This window comes from Acinonyx jubatus, chromosome B2, assembly GCF_027475565.1.
Source record: "Acinonyx jubatus isolate Ajub_Pintada_27869175 chromosome B2, VMU_Ajub_asm_v1.0, whole genome shotgun sequence".
NCBI lineage: Eukaryota > Metazoa > Chordata > Mammalia > Carnivora > Felidae > Acinonyx > Acinonyx jubatus.
The window spans coordinates 7,380,797-7,398,902 of NC_069385.1; the positions used below are offsets into that span (position 1 = coordinate 7,380,797).

Consider the following 18,106-nt stretch of genomic DNA (forward strand, 5'->3'; position numbering starts at 1 on the left):
GGAAAATTGCCTTGGACGGGCTGTTTTTGAGGCAAGGAGGGATGACGATGTACTGGGGCATAAAGCTGGACTTTTCTGTATCCTGTTTGTGATTTTGTTTATCAGTTCATATCAGTCTTATCTGAAGCAAAATTGTGCCAACTTCCTGGCTCGTGCTATAGAAGAGTCATTTGAGAACTTTAAGCATCCAGAACTTTCTTGAGTCTTCCAGATTCTCAGTGCCATTACTATATCGGTTATCGATTGCTGGGTAAAAAATACCAAAAAACTTAGTGACTTAAAACAGCAACAATCTTGTTCCTGTTTTGCTTTATATTGTCTTTCCCCCCACAAAGCTGTAATTTGGGCAGTGTCCCGTAAAGCCAATGTGTCTCTGTTCCACACGGGGTCACCTGGGCCAACTCATCCAGGGGCTGGAAGATCCCCTGGAAACATGGCTCAGACGTACAGCTGGCAAGTTGATGCTGGCCGTCTGCACTCAGCCAATTCTCTTGGCCAAGGGCTTTGGTTCCTCTGTACATGAGCCTCTCATGAGCCACTCACATGAGAGGAGGCTGCCAGTTTCTTAAGGCCTGGGCCCAGAAAGCGGCACACCATCGCTTCCACCATGTGCTATTTGGTCAAGTAGTGAGCACATCCGTATCTAAGCAGAAGAGACATCAAACCCACCTCTCCATGGGAGGAATACCCGCTCATCCGGGGCCGATGCTATAAAATCACCACCACTGCCCACACACCATACTCATTAATCACACTGGTTCTCTTGTGAGACCTGTTTCTCTCCAGCGAGGTAGAGAATGTTTGCTGAAAGGAACCTGTTTTCTAGTAAAGCAACTCCTTCTTCAGTTGTGAAATGGGGTCAGGGAAAAGCAGTCCCTGGCCGTTATCTGTGTAACAGTTAGAACATCTTGTGTACCAGTTAGCACGTATGATCTCACCTACCTCTTCCAGTGATCAGAGGAGATAGTTACCAGTGTTATCCTGGGTTTTCAAAGGATAACTGAGGCCCAGGTGACAAGGTGGCTTCCCAAGGTATCTCCGTGGACAGGCGATGGGATGATGACTTCAATCCCCTGTGTCTGACTGCAGAACCCACACCCTTAGCCACAACCTCTAGAGCATGGCGGGTGATGGTGAAGTAGTTCTAGAAGGGTCTACTGATGCCAGATGCTAGCAGGACAGCCTCCTTTTCCAGCATTCACTTGCATAGCTTCCTTCCCTGCAGATGAAAGGTAGAGGGCAGTTGGTTGGTCCCCAGATCTCGTCCATTCCCTGGAGCACTATCACCAGGTGAGGAGATCCTCTCCAGACTAAGCATTGGCTTCCTACAGCCACCATAACAAAGCACCCTGGACTGGGGGCCTCAAACAACAAAAACTCTTGAAGAAAACTGTAAGAAACAGTCCTGCAGATTAGAAGCCCCAGAACAAGCCCCTTGGTTTCTACTGAGGCCTCTCTCCTTGACTTGCAGATGGCCACATTCTCACTGTGTCCTTGTGTCTCTCAGCCCCTGTGTGTGTCTGTGTCCTAATCTCCTCTCATAAAGACCAGTCATGTAAGATGAGGGCCACTCTAATGACTTCATTTTACCTTACTTACCTCTTCAAAGACCCTATTTCCAAATGCAATCACACCCTGAGGTCCTGGGTGTCAAGACTTCACCATATGAATTTTCAGGGGACACCATTTATTTCTTCTTTCCATTATAGGCTGTCATTGCAAAACCAAGTCCATTAATATGAACATAGAAATCCACTATGTATGTAAACAGATACCAGATGTGAAACTCTTTCTTTTTAAGTTTATTTACGTATTTTGAGAGAGAGAGAGAGAGAGAGAGAGAGAACAAGCAGGGGAGGGGCAGAGAGAGAGGATCCCAAGCAGGCTCTGCGCTGTCAGCTCAGAGTCCGATGTGGGGCTGGAACTCACAAACCATGAGATCATGATCTGAGCCAAAACCAAGAGTCAGACACTCAACCAACTGAGCCATCCAGGCGCCCCTAGATGTGAAATTCTTGAATAACCTCACTTCCCTTGGAGCCTAACACCAAAAACACTTTACTACAGATATTTATCTGCATTGTTATCTTTTCTGCCAGACTGGAAACATCTCGAAGAAAGGAAACATGACTCATGCATCCTTGAAACCCTGCTATAGTGCTTGGAACATTGTTTAGTAAAGAATTAACAATACCATCAAAATATAACTTTATTTCCTCTTTGCAAAAAGTGATCTTGCCCAGAAGCCATCACACACGTCAGAGGAATGAATCCAGTGAGCTTGGAAAAGGGAAAACATGTTATGTCCAGATGCAGCCCACAAGCCCGTCCCTAACACATGTGTGTTCTTCTGCAGTTCGTCTTTTGCCGGGACTGTAAGGAAGCGTACCATGAAGGTGAATGCAGCACCCTGTTTGAAGCCTCAGGAGCAGTTTCTCAGGTACAGTGACCTCTTCCTGCCATAAAACAGGGCTCAGGATATGGAGGAGAGACAAGAGCTGCTTCCTGAAGCCCAGGGAGGGTTTCAGTCTTTAAAAAAAATAGTTTCAAACAGAGAGGTTGGCAAACCACAAGAGACTCTTAAATACAGAGAACAAACTGAGGGTTGATGGGGCGGGGGGGAGAGAGGGAAATGGGTGATGGGCATTGAGGAGGGCACTTGCTGGGATGAGCACTGGGAGTGATGAATCATGGGAATCTACCCCTGAAACCAAGAGCCCACTGTATACACTGTATGTTAGCTAACTTGACAATAAATTATATTTAAAAATTATGATAAGATAAGATAAGATAAGATAAGATAAGATAAGATAAGATAAGATATAAACCCCAAACCAGACTAAGTAGCCAACAACCATGGGATGTGGCTCTGGCTACTCCACCCTCAAAGTCCTTCCAGAACCATCCACCTCCTCAGGGTAGGGCTGTAGATGGCCATTGGGATATGTCCATACTTTCATAATAGTTTTTCCCTAGGGGTATATGGAATAGGGAAAAGGAAAATAGTGTGATGAGAGGAGACTTTACAGGAACAAACAATCTAACAATTTCCAAATCAGATCAAGCAATATTAACCCTACATTTATATCTTTTTTTCAAAAATGTCTTGTTTAAAATCTTTGGTGAAACTATGATATGCATAGAAGTATTATATGATGCAAGAATATTACTGTTTTTTAGCAACATCATGAACTATGCTAAATTGTATTTCAGTCTTGATTAGGTAAAGAATGTGTTTACTGAGCCTTACTCTCCAATCTGCTATATCAGGCTTAGGGAAATGCAAATACATTTTCTTTTATTTATTAATTATGATCAACCAAACCTTAGAGGAAAGGAGTAAAATTTCAGCACAGTTGATGAATTTACTCATTATTTTTCTACTGATATAGATGTTAACAAGGTTTTAAACATTAAACCTATCCGGATAAATCTTTTAGTTACTTTATTGACAGGAACCTCAGAAACAGACATAGAAATTTCAGAACATTTCAATTTTACAGTAGAAAAATTTAAATATCTGAATGTTCTGGGGTACCTGGGTGGCTCAGTGGGTTAAGCGTCTGACTTCAGCTCAGGTCATGATCTCACAGTTCATGAGTTCGAGCCCTGCATCGCATCGTGCACTCTGCTGTTACCACATGACCCTGCTTCAGATCTTCTCTCCCTCTCTCTCTCTGCCCCTCCCCCACTTGCACTCTCTCTCGAAAACAATAAACATCAAAAAAAATCATCAAAATATCTGAATATTCTAAAATCAGAGCATAGGGGGCGCCTGGGTGGCACAGTCGGTTAAGCGTCCGACTTCAGCCAGGTCACGATCTCGCGGTCCGTGAGTTCGAGCCCCGCATCAGGCTCTGGGCTGATGGCTCAGAGCCTGGAGCCTGTTTCCGATTCTGTGTCTCCCTCTCTCTCTGCCCCTCCCCCGTTCATGCTCTGTCTCTCTCTGTCCCAAAAATAAATAAACGTTGAAAAAAAAAATTAAAATCAGAGCATAAAGAAGTGTATCTTTGTAAGGCATTATGTGGATTTATTTACTAATATTAGCACAACCAAATAAACATAATTAGTGAACTCAGGTCTTCTTATCAGCTTCTAAAATGTTGGCTATGAGCCTATGGGGAGATTGAGATCTGAACTGCCATTTTTGCAACAGAGGCAGCAAATGCTCTTTCTGTTGATTTTATTTTAGCTCAGGGGCATTCAAATACCAGCTCACTGCATACTGATGTCAGGAATAATATTGATCCTGAGACTCCCCTGCCTCAGGACCATGGTAGCCGAGAAGAGCTAGCCTAGACTGAGGCTCTAAGAAATGGGTTTGGTCTACCAACTTATATCCCTGGGCTCCTATGACCGCAAACATGCACAAAGCCTTCTAAGAAGTGATACCTTAATGTCCACTTATTGGAAAACAGTAGAAATAGGGTGAAGAAGAGAACACATTAACCTATAGTTGCCCAAGTGCCAGACGCACTAGATAATCCCCTTCATTATTCATTCAAGAACTAACCAATCTTGGTGTTAAAGATTGAGGTAGCCCTCCTCTCCCCCCCCCCCAAATTTTTAAACTATTAAAGCACTAATGTTCAACTCAGGAAAGTGGGAGAAAGAAAGTTAGAGCTGGGCTGAAGCATAGATGACCAGTACCTAGGGGCCTCTGTCTGCAAAGACCACCCATTAGCAAACACTAAGTCCAGCATTTGTATGCACCAGACATCCTGCTGGAAAACTGCAGATAAGCATTTCTTTTCAGTATATTGTGCAGATAAGCACATGAGGGAGTCACAGGGGAGACTTACAGAAAAATATATAATAATAGTAATGTGCTACAACAAAGTTCAGGAAATCTTTAGCTTTGCATAACACTTCCCCAGAAAAGTCATAGAAGTTGGGTAAGAGTGGCAAAAGGACAGTGGGAGAAGGATGATAAAGAACATTCCAGCAAAAACACTGCATGGACAAAGATAGAGAGGCAAAAATTTTATCTGGTGCACAGATATTTCATAGATGTTTGCTGAATGATTGTGGCTTCTAAAAAGAAAAATATATTCTTTCATTTATTCAACGAATATGTAGTAAACACCTATAATCCGTTAGACTTTATGCTAGGCTCTGGGGATAAAGTACCTGCTGTCACAGAGGTGAGATTGTTGGCTGCACCAACAGTCATTATAACAGGAATTCAGAAGAAGAATCATTAATTTAGGACAGAGATGTGCAGGAAAGAATCCAAGAAGAGGTGGCCCTGCAATAAGACGTCCCTGAAATGAGGCTCCTCCCTGCCTTGTTCACACTCCTAGGCAAACCTCATATTCCCCTTATTTGAAAACAAAGCAAATTGACCAACCAAACTGGAAGAGCCTGTCCATCCACTGTTGTCTGAGAACAGAAGGCAACTTCTTGGGGTTTTGCTGCCCTTTTTCCATACATCCGATTTATTCAGGTCCTACAGAAAAGAGAATTCAGCTCAGATGGGCACATGAAGAGACTTTAACTGAAAGGTCATGGATGGCCTACAGACGTGGGGAAAGGTCACAAGAGCCCCAAACAATGTGGAGGGCCTCAAAGTGCAGCATCAGTGAGGAGCCATGAGCCCCTAACTCTGAAGGGACAAGAGGAGGGAATGGTGTCACACAGGGAATAATCCTATGAGCTGGAGCCACGGAGGCGGGGCCTCTTGGCAGGAGGTGTAATCACAGAGGGTCCAGCATTGACAGAGGTAGGCCCCCAGCAGGAAGAGAATGAAGGGACATCTCCATTTCTCTCTCCCATCCTCTGATCTCTTGCTAATGTCTCCCATTGGCCACACCCAACCGAAAGTCAGCCTCGAGGGGTCCGAGGGACACAGCCTGTCCGAATGAGCCAGCCTTCCAGGTGCAGAAGAGGGGAGGGGAAAGAATGCAGAATGACGAGTGTATTCCTATAATCTGATTTACCACGTCTCCAAAACCTCTTGATTTCAATCGTAGCTCCTCCTGGGCCTGGAAAGAAATGAACCAAATGAACTATTTCATCAAACTAAAAGACCCAATTCCATTCACTAAGAGAAAGGAGGACTTCTCTTCTAATAGGGCCAGCTTGTTTTCTGTTCCTATATTTCGCTCAAATGGGAGTGATCTCCAGGTGGATCACCTCTGCAATTCCACAGACACGAAATCTTTGAAAGAGGACATGCTACACATCCAACCACAGAAATCTAATTGCAGCTCCCTTCTGGGACTGAAGGCTTTGGATGCAGCCTCATGGATAAAGTCTGCTAATACAAACAAAATACTCTCATTAACCCTCTTCACATTTCCTTCTAGTTCAATTGACTTGTAAGGTGTTTCCTTTCAGCATTTGTGGCCACTGTCCACTGCTCTCCCTTGAAAGCTGAGTGGTTTTTGGACTTTGATATGACATTACCCAGCCAGGCAAGCCCATGTCTCCCGGGGCCCAGTCAGGCTTTTTCCATCAGTTGGGCTGCTTGACCCTAAACTTAATGCACTTTTTGATTAATGCAATAATTTTTTTAAAGCAAACTCAAAAATTGGTTTTAAATTGGTTTTAAAATATTGAACACACTTTAGGTCAAAACTGCTGGGCATTTGGGAAATCAGTGACAGAAGATCGATCCGTCACAAACTAATGAGAGTCCAGTCCCATTTGCTTTTCCTTGTTCTTGCCTGGTTGTTCTCCTCCCCATGCTCCGTCCCCTTCCACAAATTCCCTCTGGAGGCTTTCTAATAAGTAAACACTTGCTCTTGCAAACCACAGAAATTGATTCATTCCCCCCAGTGGTTCTAAGTAGTACATGTTACTCTCCCTATTCAACAGGAAGGCAAACTGAGATTTCTAGATTTTTAATGGCATTATCCAAAGACACAAAGGAAATCATTTTCAGTGGCATCACCTGATCAAAATGGTTCAGGAACAGTGAGCACTCTTTCTGAGTAATAAATCTACAGTGTCTAAAGGGAGTGTGCCCATCCCTTCCTGCCAAGCTCCTACTCAACCTTCAAGACCCAGATCACACATCACCTGCTGCATGAACCCATCTGCCCACCCTACAACCTCCTTGAAGCTTTCAGACAACTGTACATACTTCTGTGACACATTCATCGCACTGAAATATTGTTTCCCTGTCTCTTCACTAAAATTATGAGCTTTGCTAATGCAAGGTTTGTACCTATTTTATAACCCCCAGTGCCTAGGATGCCTAAGATATAGTAGGTACTCTATATAGATATAGTAGGTATAGCAGGTGCTTGTTGAAAGAATGACAACTCCTTCCTTCATCCCCAACCCTCCCTTCTCACCATGAAGCTGGGCAAGCACTCTACAAGAATGAGTGGAGAGGAATCATCCAAGATGGTGACATAGGAGGATCCTGAGCTCCCAACCCCCATAGATGCATCAAACCTGGAGTAATGCCCTCTGAAAAAGATCTAAAAACTGGCCAAGTGACTCCTGTCTATCAGATGAATGAGAAAATACCCACATCAAAATGGGGAGGCTGAGACACACTCTTGTCATGAACCCCACTACTGGCACTGTGCCATTCAGGATGAAAGCCCCAACCCCCTGCTTCTCGCAGAGTAGCAAAGGGTTTTGACCCCACGTCTAGCACCCCCACTGTTAAGACTGGGTGCCAAACACCTGGCTCTGCAGCCAACAAGGCTGATAACAATGAGACCCACAAGACTATAGCAAACACAGAAGCAATTCCTACAGAGGCACACCACATCTATCCCCACAGGACTCAGCACAGAGGGAGGCAAAACTGCCCACCTTCCAGCCTTTCCGTGAAGGAGGTTTGCCTGCATACTTTGAAAGCTGCTGTCTCTGGACCAGGCTTCTGATTTAGCAGGCACTAGCAGTTGGCTGCCTTCCTCCCCAAAGACCAGGGAAGCAAGAGGACACCTCTCTCACCTTCTCCCTCGCATCCACCACAAGGCACCTGTGTCCTCTTGGAAGGAGCTTGTGAGCACATCTGCACCCTAACTTTCATGGTCCAAGGGATGGGGCTCTGATCCCTGGCTCTGAGAGCCAAAGAGACTTCCATTCAGGAGTCCTACAGGACTATAGCAAACAAAGAAGCGCTTCTTGGCTGGCTATCCCCCCAGAGCCCAGCACAGAGGAAGCAGGCAAAAAACACTATCTCCCATCTTTCCCTGAAAGGGATTTATCAAAATACTTTAAAAGTTGCCACCCAAGAGCCAGGCTTCTATTTTAGCGGGCATCTAAGGACTGGCTGCACTCTTCCCCAGAGACAAGGGAAGCCAGCAGATGCCTTCCCCACCCTCTCCCTTCAGCTTGCTCCAATAATAGAACCAAGTTGCCAGTAACTCTTTGGAAGAAGCTTGTACATACATCTGGCACCCCAGTTTTTACAGCTTCCACCTGAAAGATGGGCACTTAGATTTATCGCCTGGCTTCAATAGCCAAGGGAGTTTGCATTCACAATTCCTACAAGACTATAGCAAACAAAGAAATAGTTTGTAACAGGTGCAGGAGCACCACCACCACTCTGTGCCTGTATACCTGGGCTCAACGTGGAGGGAGCAAGCAAAAACATTCATCTCCCAGATTCTCCCTGGAAAGGGACTTAACTAACTACCTACTTTCCCATCTGCTGCCTGAGGGTCCCACTTCTAATCAGCCTGCATCTAGATGCCGAATGCAGTCCTCCCCTTCGGCATCCTGACAGGTCTCGACATAGCCTCAACTACTGGAAGCTGCTAAGAACAAAGAAGGAGACCTGGACAATCACAAAAACTTCAGAGACAGCTAGGAGCTTGGGCCGAGTTAATTGGTGAGGCTCATCTCCTGCATGAGAACTCTGTTAAGACTGGGAGAGGTGGCTGTTTAATGCACAAAAACCAACACAGTGAATCAAGGAAAATCAATGGAGGAATATGTTCCAAGCAAAAGAACAAGGTAAATCTCCAGAAACAAATCTTAGTGAAACAGAGATAAGTGATTTATCTGATAAAGAGTTCAAAATAACAGTCATGAAGATGCTCACCAAGGTCAAGAGACCAAAGCATGAACAAAACAGAATTCCAACAGAGAGACATAAAATATAAGAAAGTACCAAACAGAAGTCACAGAGCTGAAGAATACAATAACTGACTTGAAAAATACACTAGACAGATTCAACAGCAGGCTAGATGAAGTGGAAGAAAGTCAGTAAGCTCAAAGACAAGCCAGTGGAACTCATCCAATCAGGGCAGCAAAAAGACAAAAGAATTTTAAAAATGAAGATAGCATGAAGGACTTATGGGACACTATCAAGGAGACCAATATCCAAATTATAGGCGTCCAAGGAGAAGAAGAGAGAAAGAGTCAGAACACTTATACAAAGAAATAATAGCTGAAAACCTCTCTAACCTGGGGCAAGAAACAGACATCCAAAACCAAGAAGTCCAAAATGTACTAAATAAGATCTAAAGATATCCACATAGAGACACATTGTAATTAAATTGTCAAAAGTTAAAGACAAGAAGAGAATTTTAAGAGCAGCAAGAGAAAAGCAACTTGTTATGTACAAGGGAATCCCCATAGGACTGTCAGCAGATTTTTCAGCAGAAACTGCCAGCCAGAAGGGAGTGGAGTGATATATTCAAAGTACTGAAAGAAAAAAACTGCCACCCAAGAATTCTCTACATAGCAAAGTTGTCCTTTATAATTGAAGGAGAGAGATGCTTGGGTGGCACAGTCATTTAAGCATCCTCCTCTTGATTTCAGCTCAAGTCATGCTCTCACAGTTTATGAGTTCAAGCCCCACATTGGGCTCTGCACTGCCCTTCTCCCACTCGTTCTCTCTAAATAAATAAGTACATAAATACATAAATACATACATAAACAAACTTTTAAAAAATTTTAAATAAAATAAAAAGAATTGAAAGAGAGGTAGAGTTTTCCAGACAAACAAAAGTTGCAGAAGTTCATGACCATGAGACCAATCTTAGAAAAAATATTAAAGGGAGTTCTTCAAGCTGAAATGAAAAGCCTACATCAAGAAACAACAACAATCTCAAATAAACAATCTAACTTTACACGTTAAGGAGCTAGAAAAGTACAAGCAAACTAAGCCTGGGGTGCCTGGGTGGCTCTTAACTAGAGTCTGACTTTGGCTCAGGTCATTATGTCATGGCTCGTGAGTTCAAGCCCCACTGAGCTGACAGCTTAGAGCCTGGAGCCTGCTTCAGATTCTGTGTCTCCCCTTCTCTCTGCCCCTCCCCTGCTCACTCGCTTACTCTCAAAAATAAGTAATAAAAATTTTTTTTAATTAAAAAAAAACTGAACCCAATGAGAGTAGAGAAAAGGAAATAACAAAGATCAAAATAAATGACATATAGACTAAAAAGATAATAGAAAAACATTAAAATTAAAAGCTGGGTTGTTTTTTAAAAGATAATTAAATTGGCAAGCCTTTACTAGGATTAGCAAGAAATAAAGTTCTCAAATAAAATCAGAAGAGAGACAAGACATTACAACTGATCCCATAGGAATACAAAGGATCATGGAACTACTATGCACAACTATACACGAACAAATCAGACAATCTAGAAGAAATGGAGAAAAAAACATACAACCTACCAAGACTGAATCATGAAGAAACAGAAAATCTGAACAGGCCAATTACAAGAAAGAAGATTGAATTAGTGATCAAAAACCTCCCAACAAACAAAAGTCCAAGATCAGATGGCTTCAGTGGCAACTTCTAACAAACATTTGAAGAATTAACACCGATTATTCTCAAACACTTCCAAAAAAATAGAAAAGAAGTACTTTCAAATTCATTTTACAAGGTCAGCATTATCCTATGCCAAATCCAGACAAGGACCTTATAAGAAAAGAAAATTATAGACCAATATCCCTGATGAGCATAGATCCATAAATCCTCAACAAAATATTAGCAAATTCAATTCCACAATGCATTAAAAGGATCCTACACCATTGTAAAGTAGATTTATTCCAGGAATGCAAGTATGGTTCAACATCCACCAATCAATATAATGTGTCACATTAACAATGAAGGATAAATATCGTATGATCATCTCAATGCAGATGCATTGATCTAGATGCAGAAAAAGCATTCGACAAAATTTAACATCCATTCCTGATTAAAAACTCTCAATAAACTGTGTATAGAGAGAACGGACTTCAACATAATAAAGGCCATATATGAGAAACTCCCAGCTAATCATACGCAATGGTGAAAAGCTGAAAGTTCTTTTTCTAAGATCAGGGACATGATAAGGATGCCCATCGCTTTTATTCAGCCTAGTACCGGAAGTCCTATCCAGAGCAATTAACCAAGAAAAATAAATAAAAGGCATCCAAATAGGAAAGGAAGAAGTAGCATCTCTATGTGCAGATGGCATGACACTATATACAGAAAATCCTAAAGATTGTGCCAAAAAGCTGTTAGAACTAACAATTTCAGCCAAGTTGCAGGATATAAAATCAACATGCAAGAATCAGACATACAAATGGCCAAAAAGTGCATGAAAAGTTGCTCAACATCATTAATCATCAGGGAAACGCAGATCAAAACCACAACGAGACACCACTGCACACCTGTTAGGAGGGCTAGTCTCAAAAAGACAGGACACAAGAAGTGCCAGTGAGGACGTGAAGGAAAGGAAACCCTTGCCAGTGGGAATGTAAACTGGCATAACCACCATATAAAGCAGAATAGAGGTTCCTCAGGCAGTTAAAATGAGGACCACTGTATGATCCAGCATTTTCACTTCTGAGTATATATTCAAAGGATATAAAATCAATATCTCAAAGAGATATCTGCACTCTCGTGTTCCTAGCAGTACTATTCACAATAGCCAAGATTATGGAAACAAGCTAAGTGTCTGTCAACAGATAAAAGGATATATGTGGAATGTTACTCAGCCTTTAAAAAAGAAGGCAAGTCTGTCATTTACAACAATGTGGATGAAACTGGAGGGTTATGCTAAGTGAAATAAGCCAAACAAAGACAAATACTTCATGGTATCACATGTATGTGGAATCAAAAAAAAATGTCAAACTCATAGAAACAGAGAGTAGAAAAGTGATTGTCAGGGAAACAAACTTCCAACTATGAGATGAATAAGGACTAATGATCTCATGTATAACCAGGTGACTATCGTTGACAGCGCTGTATTTTGTAATTGAAATTTGCCAAGCGAATAGAACTAAAATGTTCTCTCTCTCTCTCTCTCTCTTTCTCTCATACACACACACACACACACACACACACACACACACAGCACTGTGTGAGGTCATAGATGTGTTAACTCAATGCAGACAATGCTTGGGGCGCATGGGTGGCACAGTCGGTTAAGCGTCCGACTTCAGCCAGGTCACGATCTCGCGGTCCGTGAGTTCGAGCCCCGCGTCGGGCTCTGGGCTGACAGCTCGGAGCCTGGAGCCTGCTTCCGATTCTGTGTCTCCCTCTCTCTCTGCCCCTCCCCCGTTCATGCTCTGTCTCTCTCTGTCCCAAAAATAGATAAAAAACGTTGAAAAAAAAATGCAGACAATGCTTGCCCAATGTATGATATGTCACATCGTCACGTTGTATACTTTAAATATCTTACAGTCTGGTTTTTCTATCATACCTCAATAAAGCTAAAAAGAACCACTATGTAGATAAATTTTCAGATGGAAAATATTTTTCAGAGCAAAATCTGACACACTCATGTCTTTTCAAAGGCAAAAAATTCTAGCTACTTTCTTTCATAATTAGGAAAAAATTAGGAAAGCAGGAAAAAAAGCTCACTCTAAAATGCTCAATGAAGTTTGTTTTATATAATAAAACAAAATAAATCATTTAAAATTTTTAAAAAGAATGGGCAGTAACTTCAGGGTTGGCTTTTGTCCTGGCCATCTTTTGAATTGTAAGAGAAAATAAGATTGCCCACAGCAAACCACACTGTTCCCTCCATCTACCTCCTAAATTAGAAGAATAAACCTCCAATTTGCCTGGGATAAAAATAATAATGTACACTCGTATAGTACTTATTTACAAAGCACTTCCTTTTTTTATTTAAAATGTTTTAATGTTTATTTATTTTTGAGAGAGAGAGAAACAGAGCACAAGCAGGGGAGGGGCAGGGAGAGAGGGAGACACAGAATCCGAAGTAGGCTCCGGGCTCTGAGCTATCAGCACAAAGCCCAATGCGGGGCTAGAACCCACGAATGGTGAGATCATGACCTGAGCTGAAGTCGGATGCTGAACCGACCGAGCCACCCAGACGCCCCTACAAAGCACTTTCAAATACACCATCTCATTTCGAGCCTCTTGACAACATTATACCACATACTTAGATCGTAGGCAAGGTATAGGGAGAGAGACAGAGACACCCAGGGTCATGGAGTTGACAATCAATAGTTCTAACTGGTGTCACGCTGCATGTTGAAAAGGGGATATGTGTAGGCTATTGTTGGCTTGTGAAATATACCAGGGTGGCACTCATAATAGTATACATTAGATTAGATTCATGGACTTTCCCATGTGTTGATAAGGATGAAGACACATTTTACTTCTCTTCTAGCTTTCCTTTAAAACAAATACAGCAAGAAAAAATCACATTAAAACAACTCTCTGCAAACACAATTGCACTTAGCCTATGTCGGAGGAGGGGAGGGAGTGGGGTGGTCTGTGCAAAATTGGAAGCACATGGCTCCAGCCAATCTGGCCAAGTAGAAATGGGGGGCCAACATTACCAGATTTTCCAAACTGATTAATTTTTCAGTAGTTCGAAACTCATGTGTTTATGTTAAATATCCTTATTTTTAAGTGTTGAGAGCTAACTCCATAAAAATTAAACACATCTATCTACAGGTAGAATTTTGTCTCCAACCTTTGTGTTACACCTGTTACATGACTTGGAATTTTATTTTGGCTGTCTTAATTCCTTATAATCAATAAAAACGAGAAAAAAGAGGGATATCCAGTAAATACTTATATAAAATCTACTCTGTACCATTAAGACTACAGGTATTTTGAATACAGCATTAAACAAAATAGAGCACCCCCCAATCTTATGCAGTTTATACTCTAGTGACATAAAAAAAAAAAAAAACTAACAATTAAAATATCGTATGCTGAGAGGCAGAATCGGGAAGTTGGGGATGCTATAACGTTTAGTCTTCTGAGACATTCAAGGAATTGGTCACAGGAAGAAATGAAATCTGAGACGGAAAAGACGAGCTGGGGCGATCCTTCAGAGTTGTTCTGCATCCCAGAGGGGCCAGGCTTTCGTACCCCTTTCGTCCCCAATGGTCCAGGCCCCTAGTTTCATACCATACTAAAGCCACAACTACCGAACTTGACCGTTTGCTATCGAAAGGATTGCTGCTTAGACCAGCCCCACAGGTCAGGAGCGTGCCAGGGAGCTTTTTTCCAAATGGTGCATTACTTTCGGCTGCAGGGCCCTAGATGCCATCACCGTGAATCACTGTGATTGCAATAAACTCCGCGCGACGTCTTTTCCCGCCACAGAAACCTTGCATACCCTGGCTCCGTGGCAGAGACTGTTTGCATAGCCCTTTGCAGCTCTGGACCCCCTCCAAGCGGCCAGTGCTCATCTGCCACCAGTAGGCCCCCTTTGTGGCCACCACCTGCTGGGTCTCTACCTCCACCACCTCCCCGCCCCCCATTTTAGAATTCGTGTTCTAGGACCACTCCTCGTACCAACTGTCATAGGTCAGGTTCCCAGGGAAACAGTCCCTGAGACTTGCACCCAGGAGGGACTTGGGAAGCACTGTCAGGAACAGCCCCTTAGGAGAAAAAGAGGGGGTGCTGGAGGTAGGGTCCGTGGACCTTGGCAACGAGAGAAGCAACAGTTCTGGTCAATGCCTGGATTTCTAACTTGGGCGGAGGGTGGTGCCCTTACCTGGAGGAGGAAACACTGGAGGAAGAGCAGAGAGTGTTCAGGGACAGAGCCCTCACTTTGGACGTTGAGCACAGGTGAACAGCCCACCAAGGAACGGATGCATAGAGTGCCTTAGAGCGGATGCGGAGGCGGGAGCCAAGGATAAGCCACAAGATTAATAGTGTCCAGTCGCTGGCCCCCCAGCCACGATCCCTACCCCAGCCCCCTAGGGTTTACAGCCAGGGGCTGGGAGGGGGCCTCCCTGTGGTGGAGAATGAGACAAGGAGGCTCTGGAGAGGCTGGAGTCCTGGATATATTTTGCCTCTGTATCTCATCGCCCTCATCTCTCGGCCATTTACTACTTCTGCACAAGTGCCGCCCCAGAACTGGGAACCGGATGAAACTTACTCTCCCCGAGGTGCAGGTCCCGGTTATTTAGGAGTGTAGTTCGGAATCACGTGTTGGTTTAGGCAAAACAGCTTGATTGATCACCACCTCCCTGAAGCCCTAGGGTCTGGACGTACAGCCTCATGGCCTCGCAGATGCGAATGGCCTCGCGGACGCAAACGGCTGGGATGCATCTGCAGTCTATGCAGGTGCGTCCCAGCGTGTCACTCCTGGAAAGTTGCTGAGGAGGGGCCCTCCCCTCCCCCAGCCCTCGGTAGCCCATTTCCCCAGTGCTCAGCACGTGAAAGGTAGGCTCTGGGGGAGCGGGGCTGGTACACTGAAGAACGGGCTCCGGTTTTCTCCATTTCCAGGCAAGTCACCCAAATTCTAACAGCATTTTTTTCCTCATCTGCCACATGGGGCCAGCAAGCTCTACTGCGCTATAAATAATGAAATGAGAATGTATGTGAATCATTTTATAAGTTGTAAAGTACTACAAAATGGTCAAACTTGGGCTTTGGGTATTTTTAAGGCTGAATGCTAAAAATACCAGGCATTACAGAGAAAGAAAATGAAAGACAACACCAGAGGCCAAATGAAGGCATGCGCACACACCGGGCATGCACACACACACACACACACACACACACACACTCTGACACGACCGGGAGGCAGACCCTTACCACACAGACTATGTCCCTGTCTCTCCAAGGACCCTCCTGTCCTTCAGACTCTTTCCTTCTCGTCTGGGGCTGTCACTGTAGGAAGAGCCCACACTGAGCCTGGATGCAGCACTTCCTGGGGCTCAGCCCCTCCCATGGGGCCTCTCGCCTCCTCTCCAGAAGCCACCCCAGCCCCTTCCCGCCTGGTGTCGACACTGGGGGACACAATTCTCCAGGCTACCTGAGCTCTCATACCCCAGCCCCAGCCGGACAGCTGCCCCGAGTCCCCGACCTTCCCCGGGCTTGGGAACACCTCCGGGAGCAGGGCAGGCTCGCCTGAACAGGGGGCTACCTCTAGGGTGCTGGATCCGGGAGGGGCTGGGATGGAATCCTGGCCAGTTTGCTAGAAAAGGGCCAAATGTAAAGTCTTCACCCTCATTTGCAAGTCTGCATCTTGTGTGACAGACAGAAACTCACACATGCACACATCCCATGTACTCACCACACACCCCCACATGCACATCCCACACACACATCCACCGCACAACACCCCAGCCCCCTAAACACACTACACATGCATCAGACTCCCGACATACACACCTTGCACCCCCACAAACACTCACACACACACACCCCCACATACCCATATACCACACGCCGCCCCCACCCCCCCCTACACACACCACAACGCATCCCACATATCCCACACGCCCCACATACACCATGCACCCCACAGACCCACACACCCCAGAGACTATTTTATCTCCACCCAGGAGAACAAGCCCAGGCCAGCCCGCCTGGATTTCCTCTCCAGCAAGAGGGAAGCACCTGCAGAGCCCCTCTGTTCCACCAGATGGCGCTACATCCTTAAGGGAGCCGGTATATTGCAAGAACCCGTGGCCACCTGCAAATGACCGGGAAACGAGGACCCTTTGCCACTTTCTCCACGGCCCCCGGGGCCAGGAGGACCAGAGGATGGGTCCCACGGGAGAACTGACTACCGGCTCCCGTAAATCCTTCACTCGTTGATAGATGAGAAACGAGGGGAGATAGGTGTTGTCATCCGCAGGAGGCTTGTTGACCACTCGTGGGGAAAATGGTTCATCTGCTCTACCCGATCACCTCCGCGCAAACCAAGCAGGTGCCAAATGCGAGCACGAAGGGGGGCAGCACGCTTCAGGTGCTCCTGCTCTTTGCCCAGTTTTCATGTCCTTTTTCTCTGTAAGAACCACTTGTGCCGCTCGTCTGCCTGGCCTTGTTCCATGAGGAATCCCAGGCAAGGCAAAATGGCTTTGTAGTCCAACGGATCTGGTCTCGAAAAAGTCGCAGCCATGACAGGCTGTTGCGGTTACTTTCCATGACTGTGACGCTTAGCTGGGCAGTGGAGCCCCACTGCTTGGTCAGACGCTGGTCTAGCTGCTGCTGTGAAGGTATTTTTAGATTTGGTCAAGGCCACATTTCTAGGTATTTGTTTATTTCTTCCGTAAAGGGGATGCCCGAAACGCAGGTGAGCCTCATCCAATCGGTTGAGGGTCTTCAGAGCAAAGACTGAGGTTTTTCAGATAAGAAGGAATTCTGCCTCAAGACTGTAACAGAAACTCTGCCCAAGTTCCCAGGAGGCCAGCCTGTGCTACAAGTACTGAACTGGCCAGCTCAAACAATCCCAAGAGCCAATTCCTTAAAATAAATCCGTATATTACATATTACATGTTACATGTTACATATTATATATACACATCCTATTCATTCTGTTTCCCTGGGGAACCTTGACTGAGACATTAGTTGTAGTAATTTATTAAGTGAACCATGTAATCTCTCAAAGCCATGCTTCCCTCATCTGTAATATGATGTTGTAAAACCAGGCAGATTTCTTGAAATAACGAATGCATGATGCCTAGCTCGGAGCCTGACATATCACAGTGCAAGCTGGATGAGGTCATTCTTTCCACATCCATCCCCATCCCTACAGGATTACATAAGATGGGGGGGGGGACTTTGGGGCCACACGCCCTGAATCCATTCTGTCTGTGCAGACCGCAGCGCATACATTCTGCCAGCGGCTTCTCAGAGGCTGGTCCACGGAACCGCAGCATGAACGTCACCCAGGGATGTGTTAAATCCCAAGCTCTCGGGCCCCACCCCACACCTGCTTCAGAGACGAGGTTGGCACTTTTGGGGGAGGATGTGTGGCAG

At 44.7% G+C, this 18,106-nt stretch overlaps 1 protein-coding gene across 2 annotated transcripts in view; it reads left to right on the plus strand.

Moving 5' to 3' along the window:
• The window catches only part of PRKN (parkin RBR E3 ubiquitin protein ligase), a 1,330,206-nt gene that overhangs the window by 1,290,909 nt on the left and 21,191 nt on the right, over positions 1–18,106 (plus strand). For both annotated transcript variants that reach the window (XM_015083244.3, XM_053223338.1), the window contains exon 10: positions 2,357–2,440. In XM_015083244.3, the coding sequence (XP_014938730.3) occupies positions 2,357–2,440 (84 nt within the window). The remainder of the gene's footprint in view (positions 1–2,356; positions 2,441–18,106) is intronic.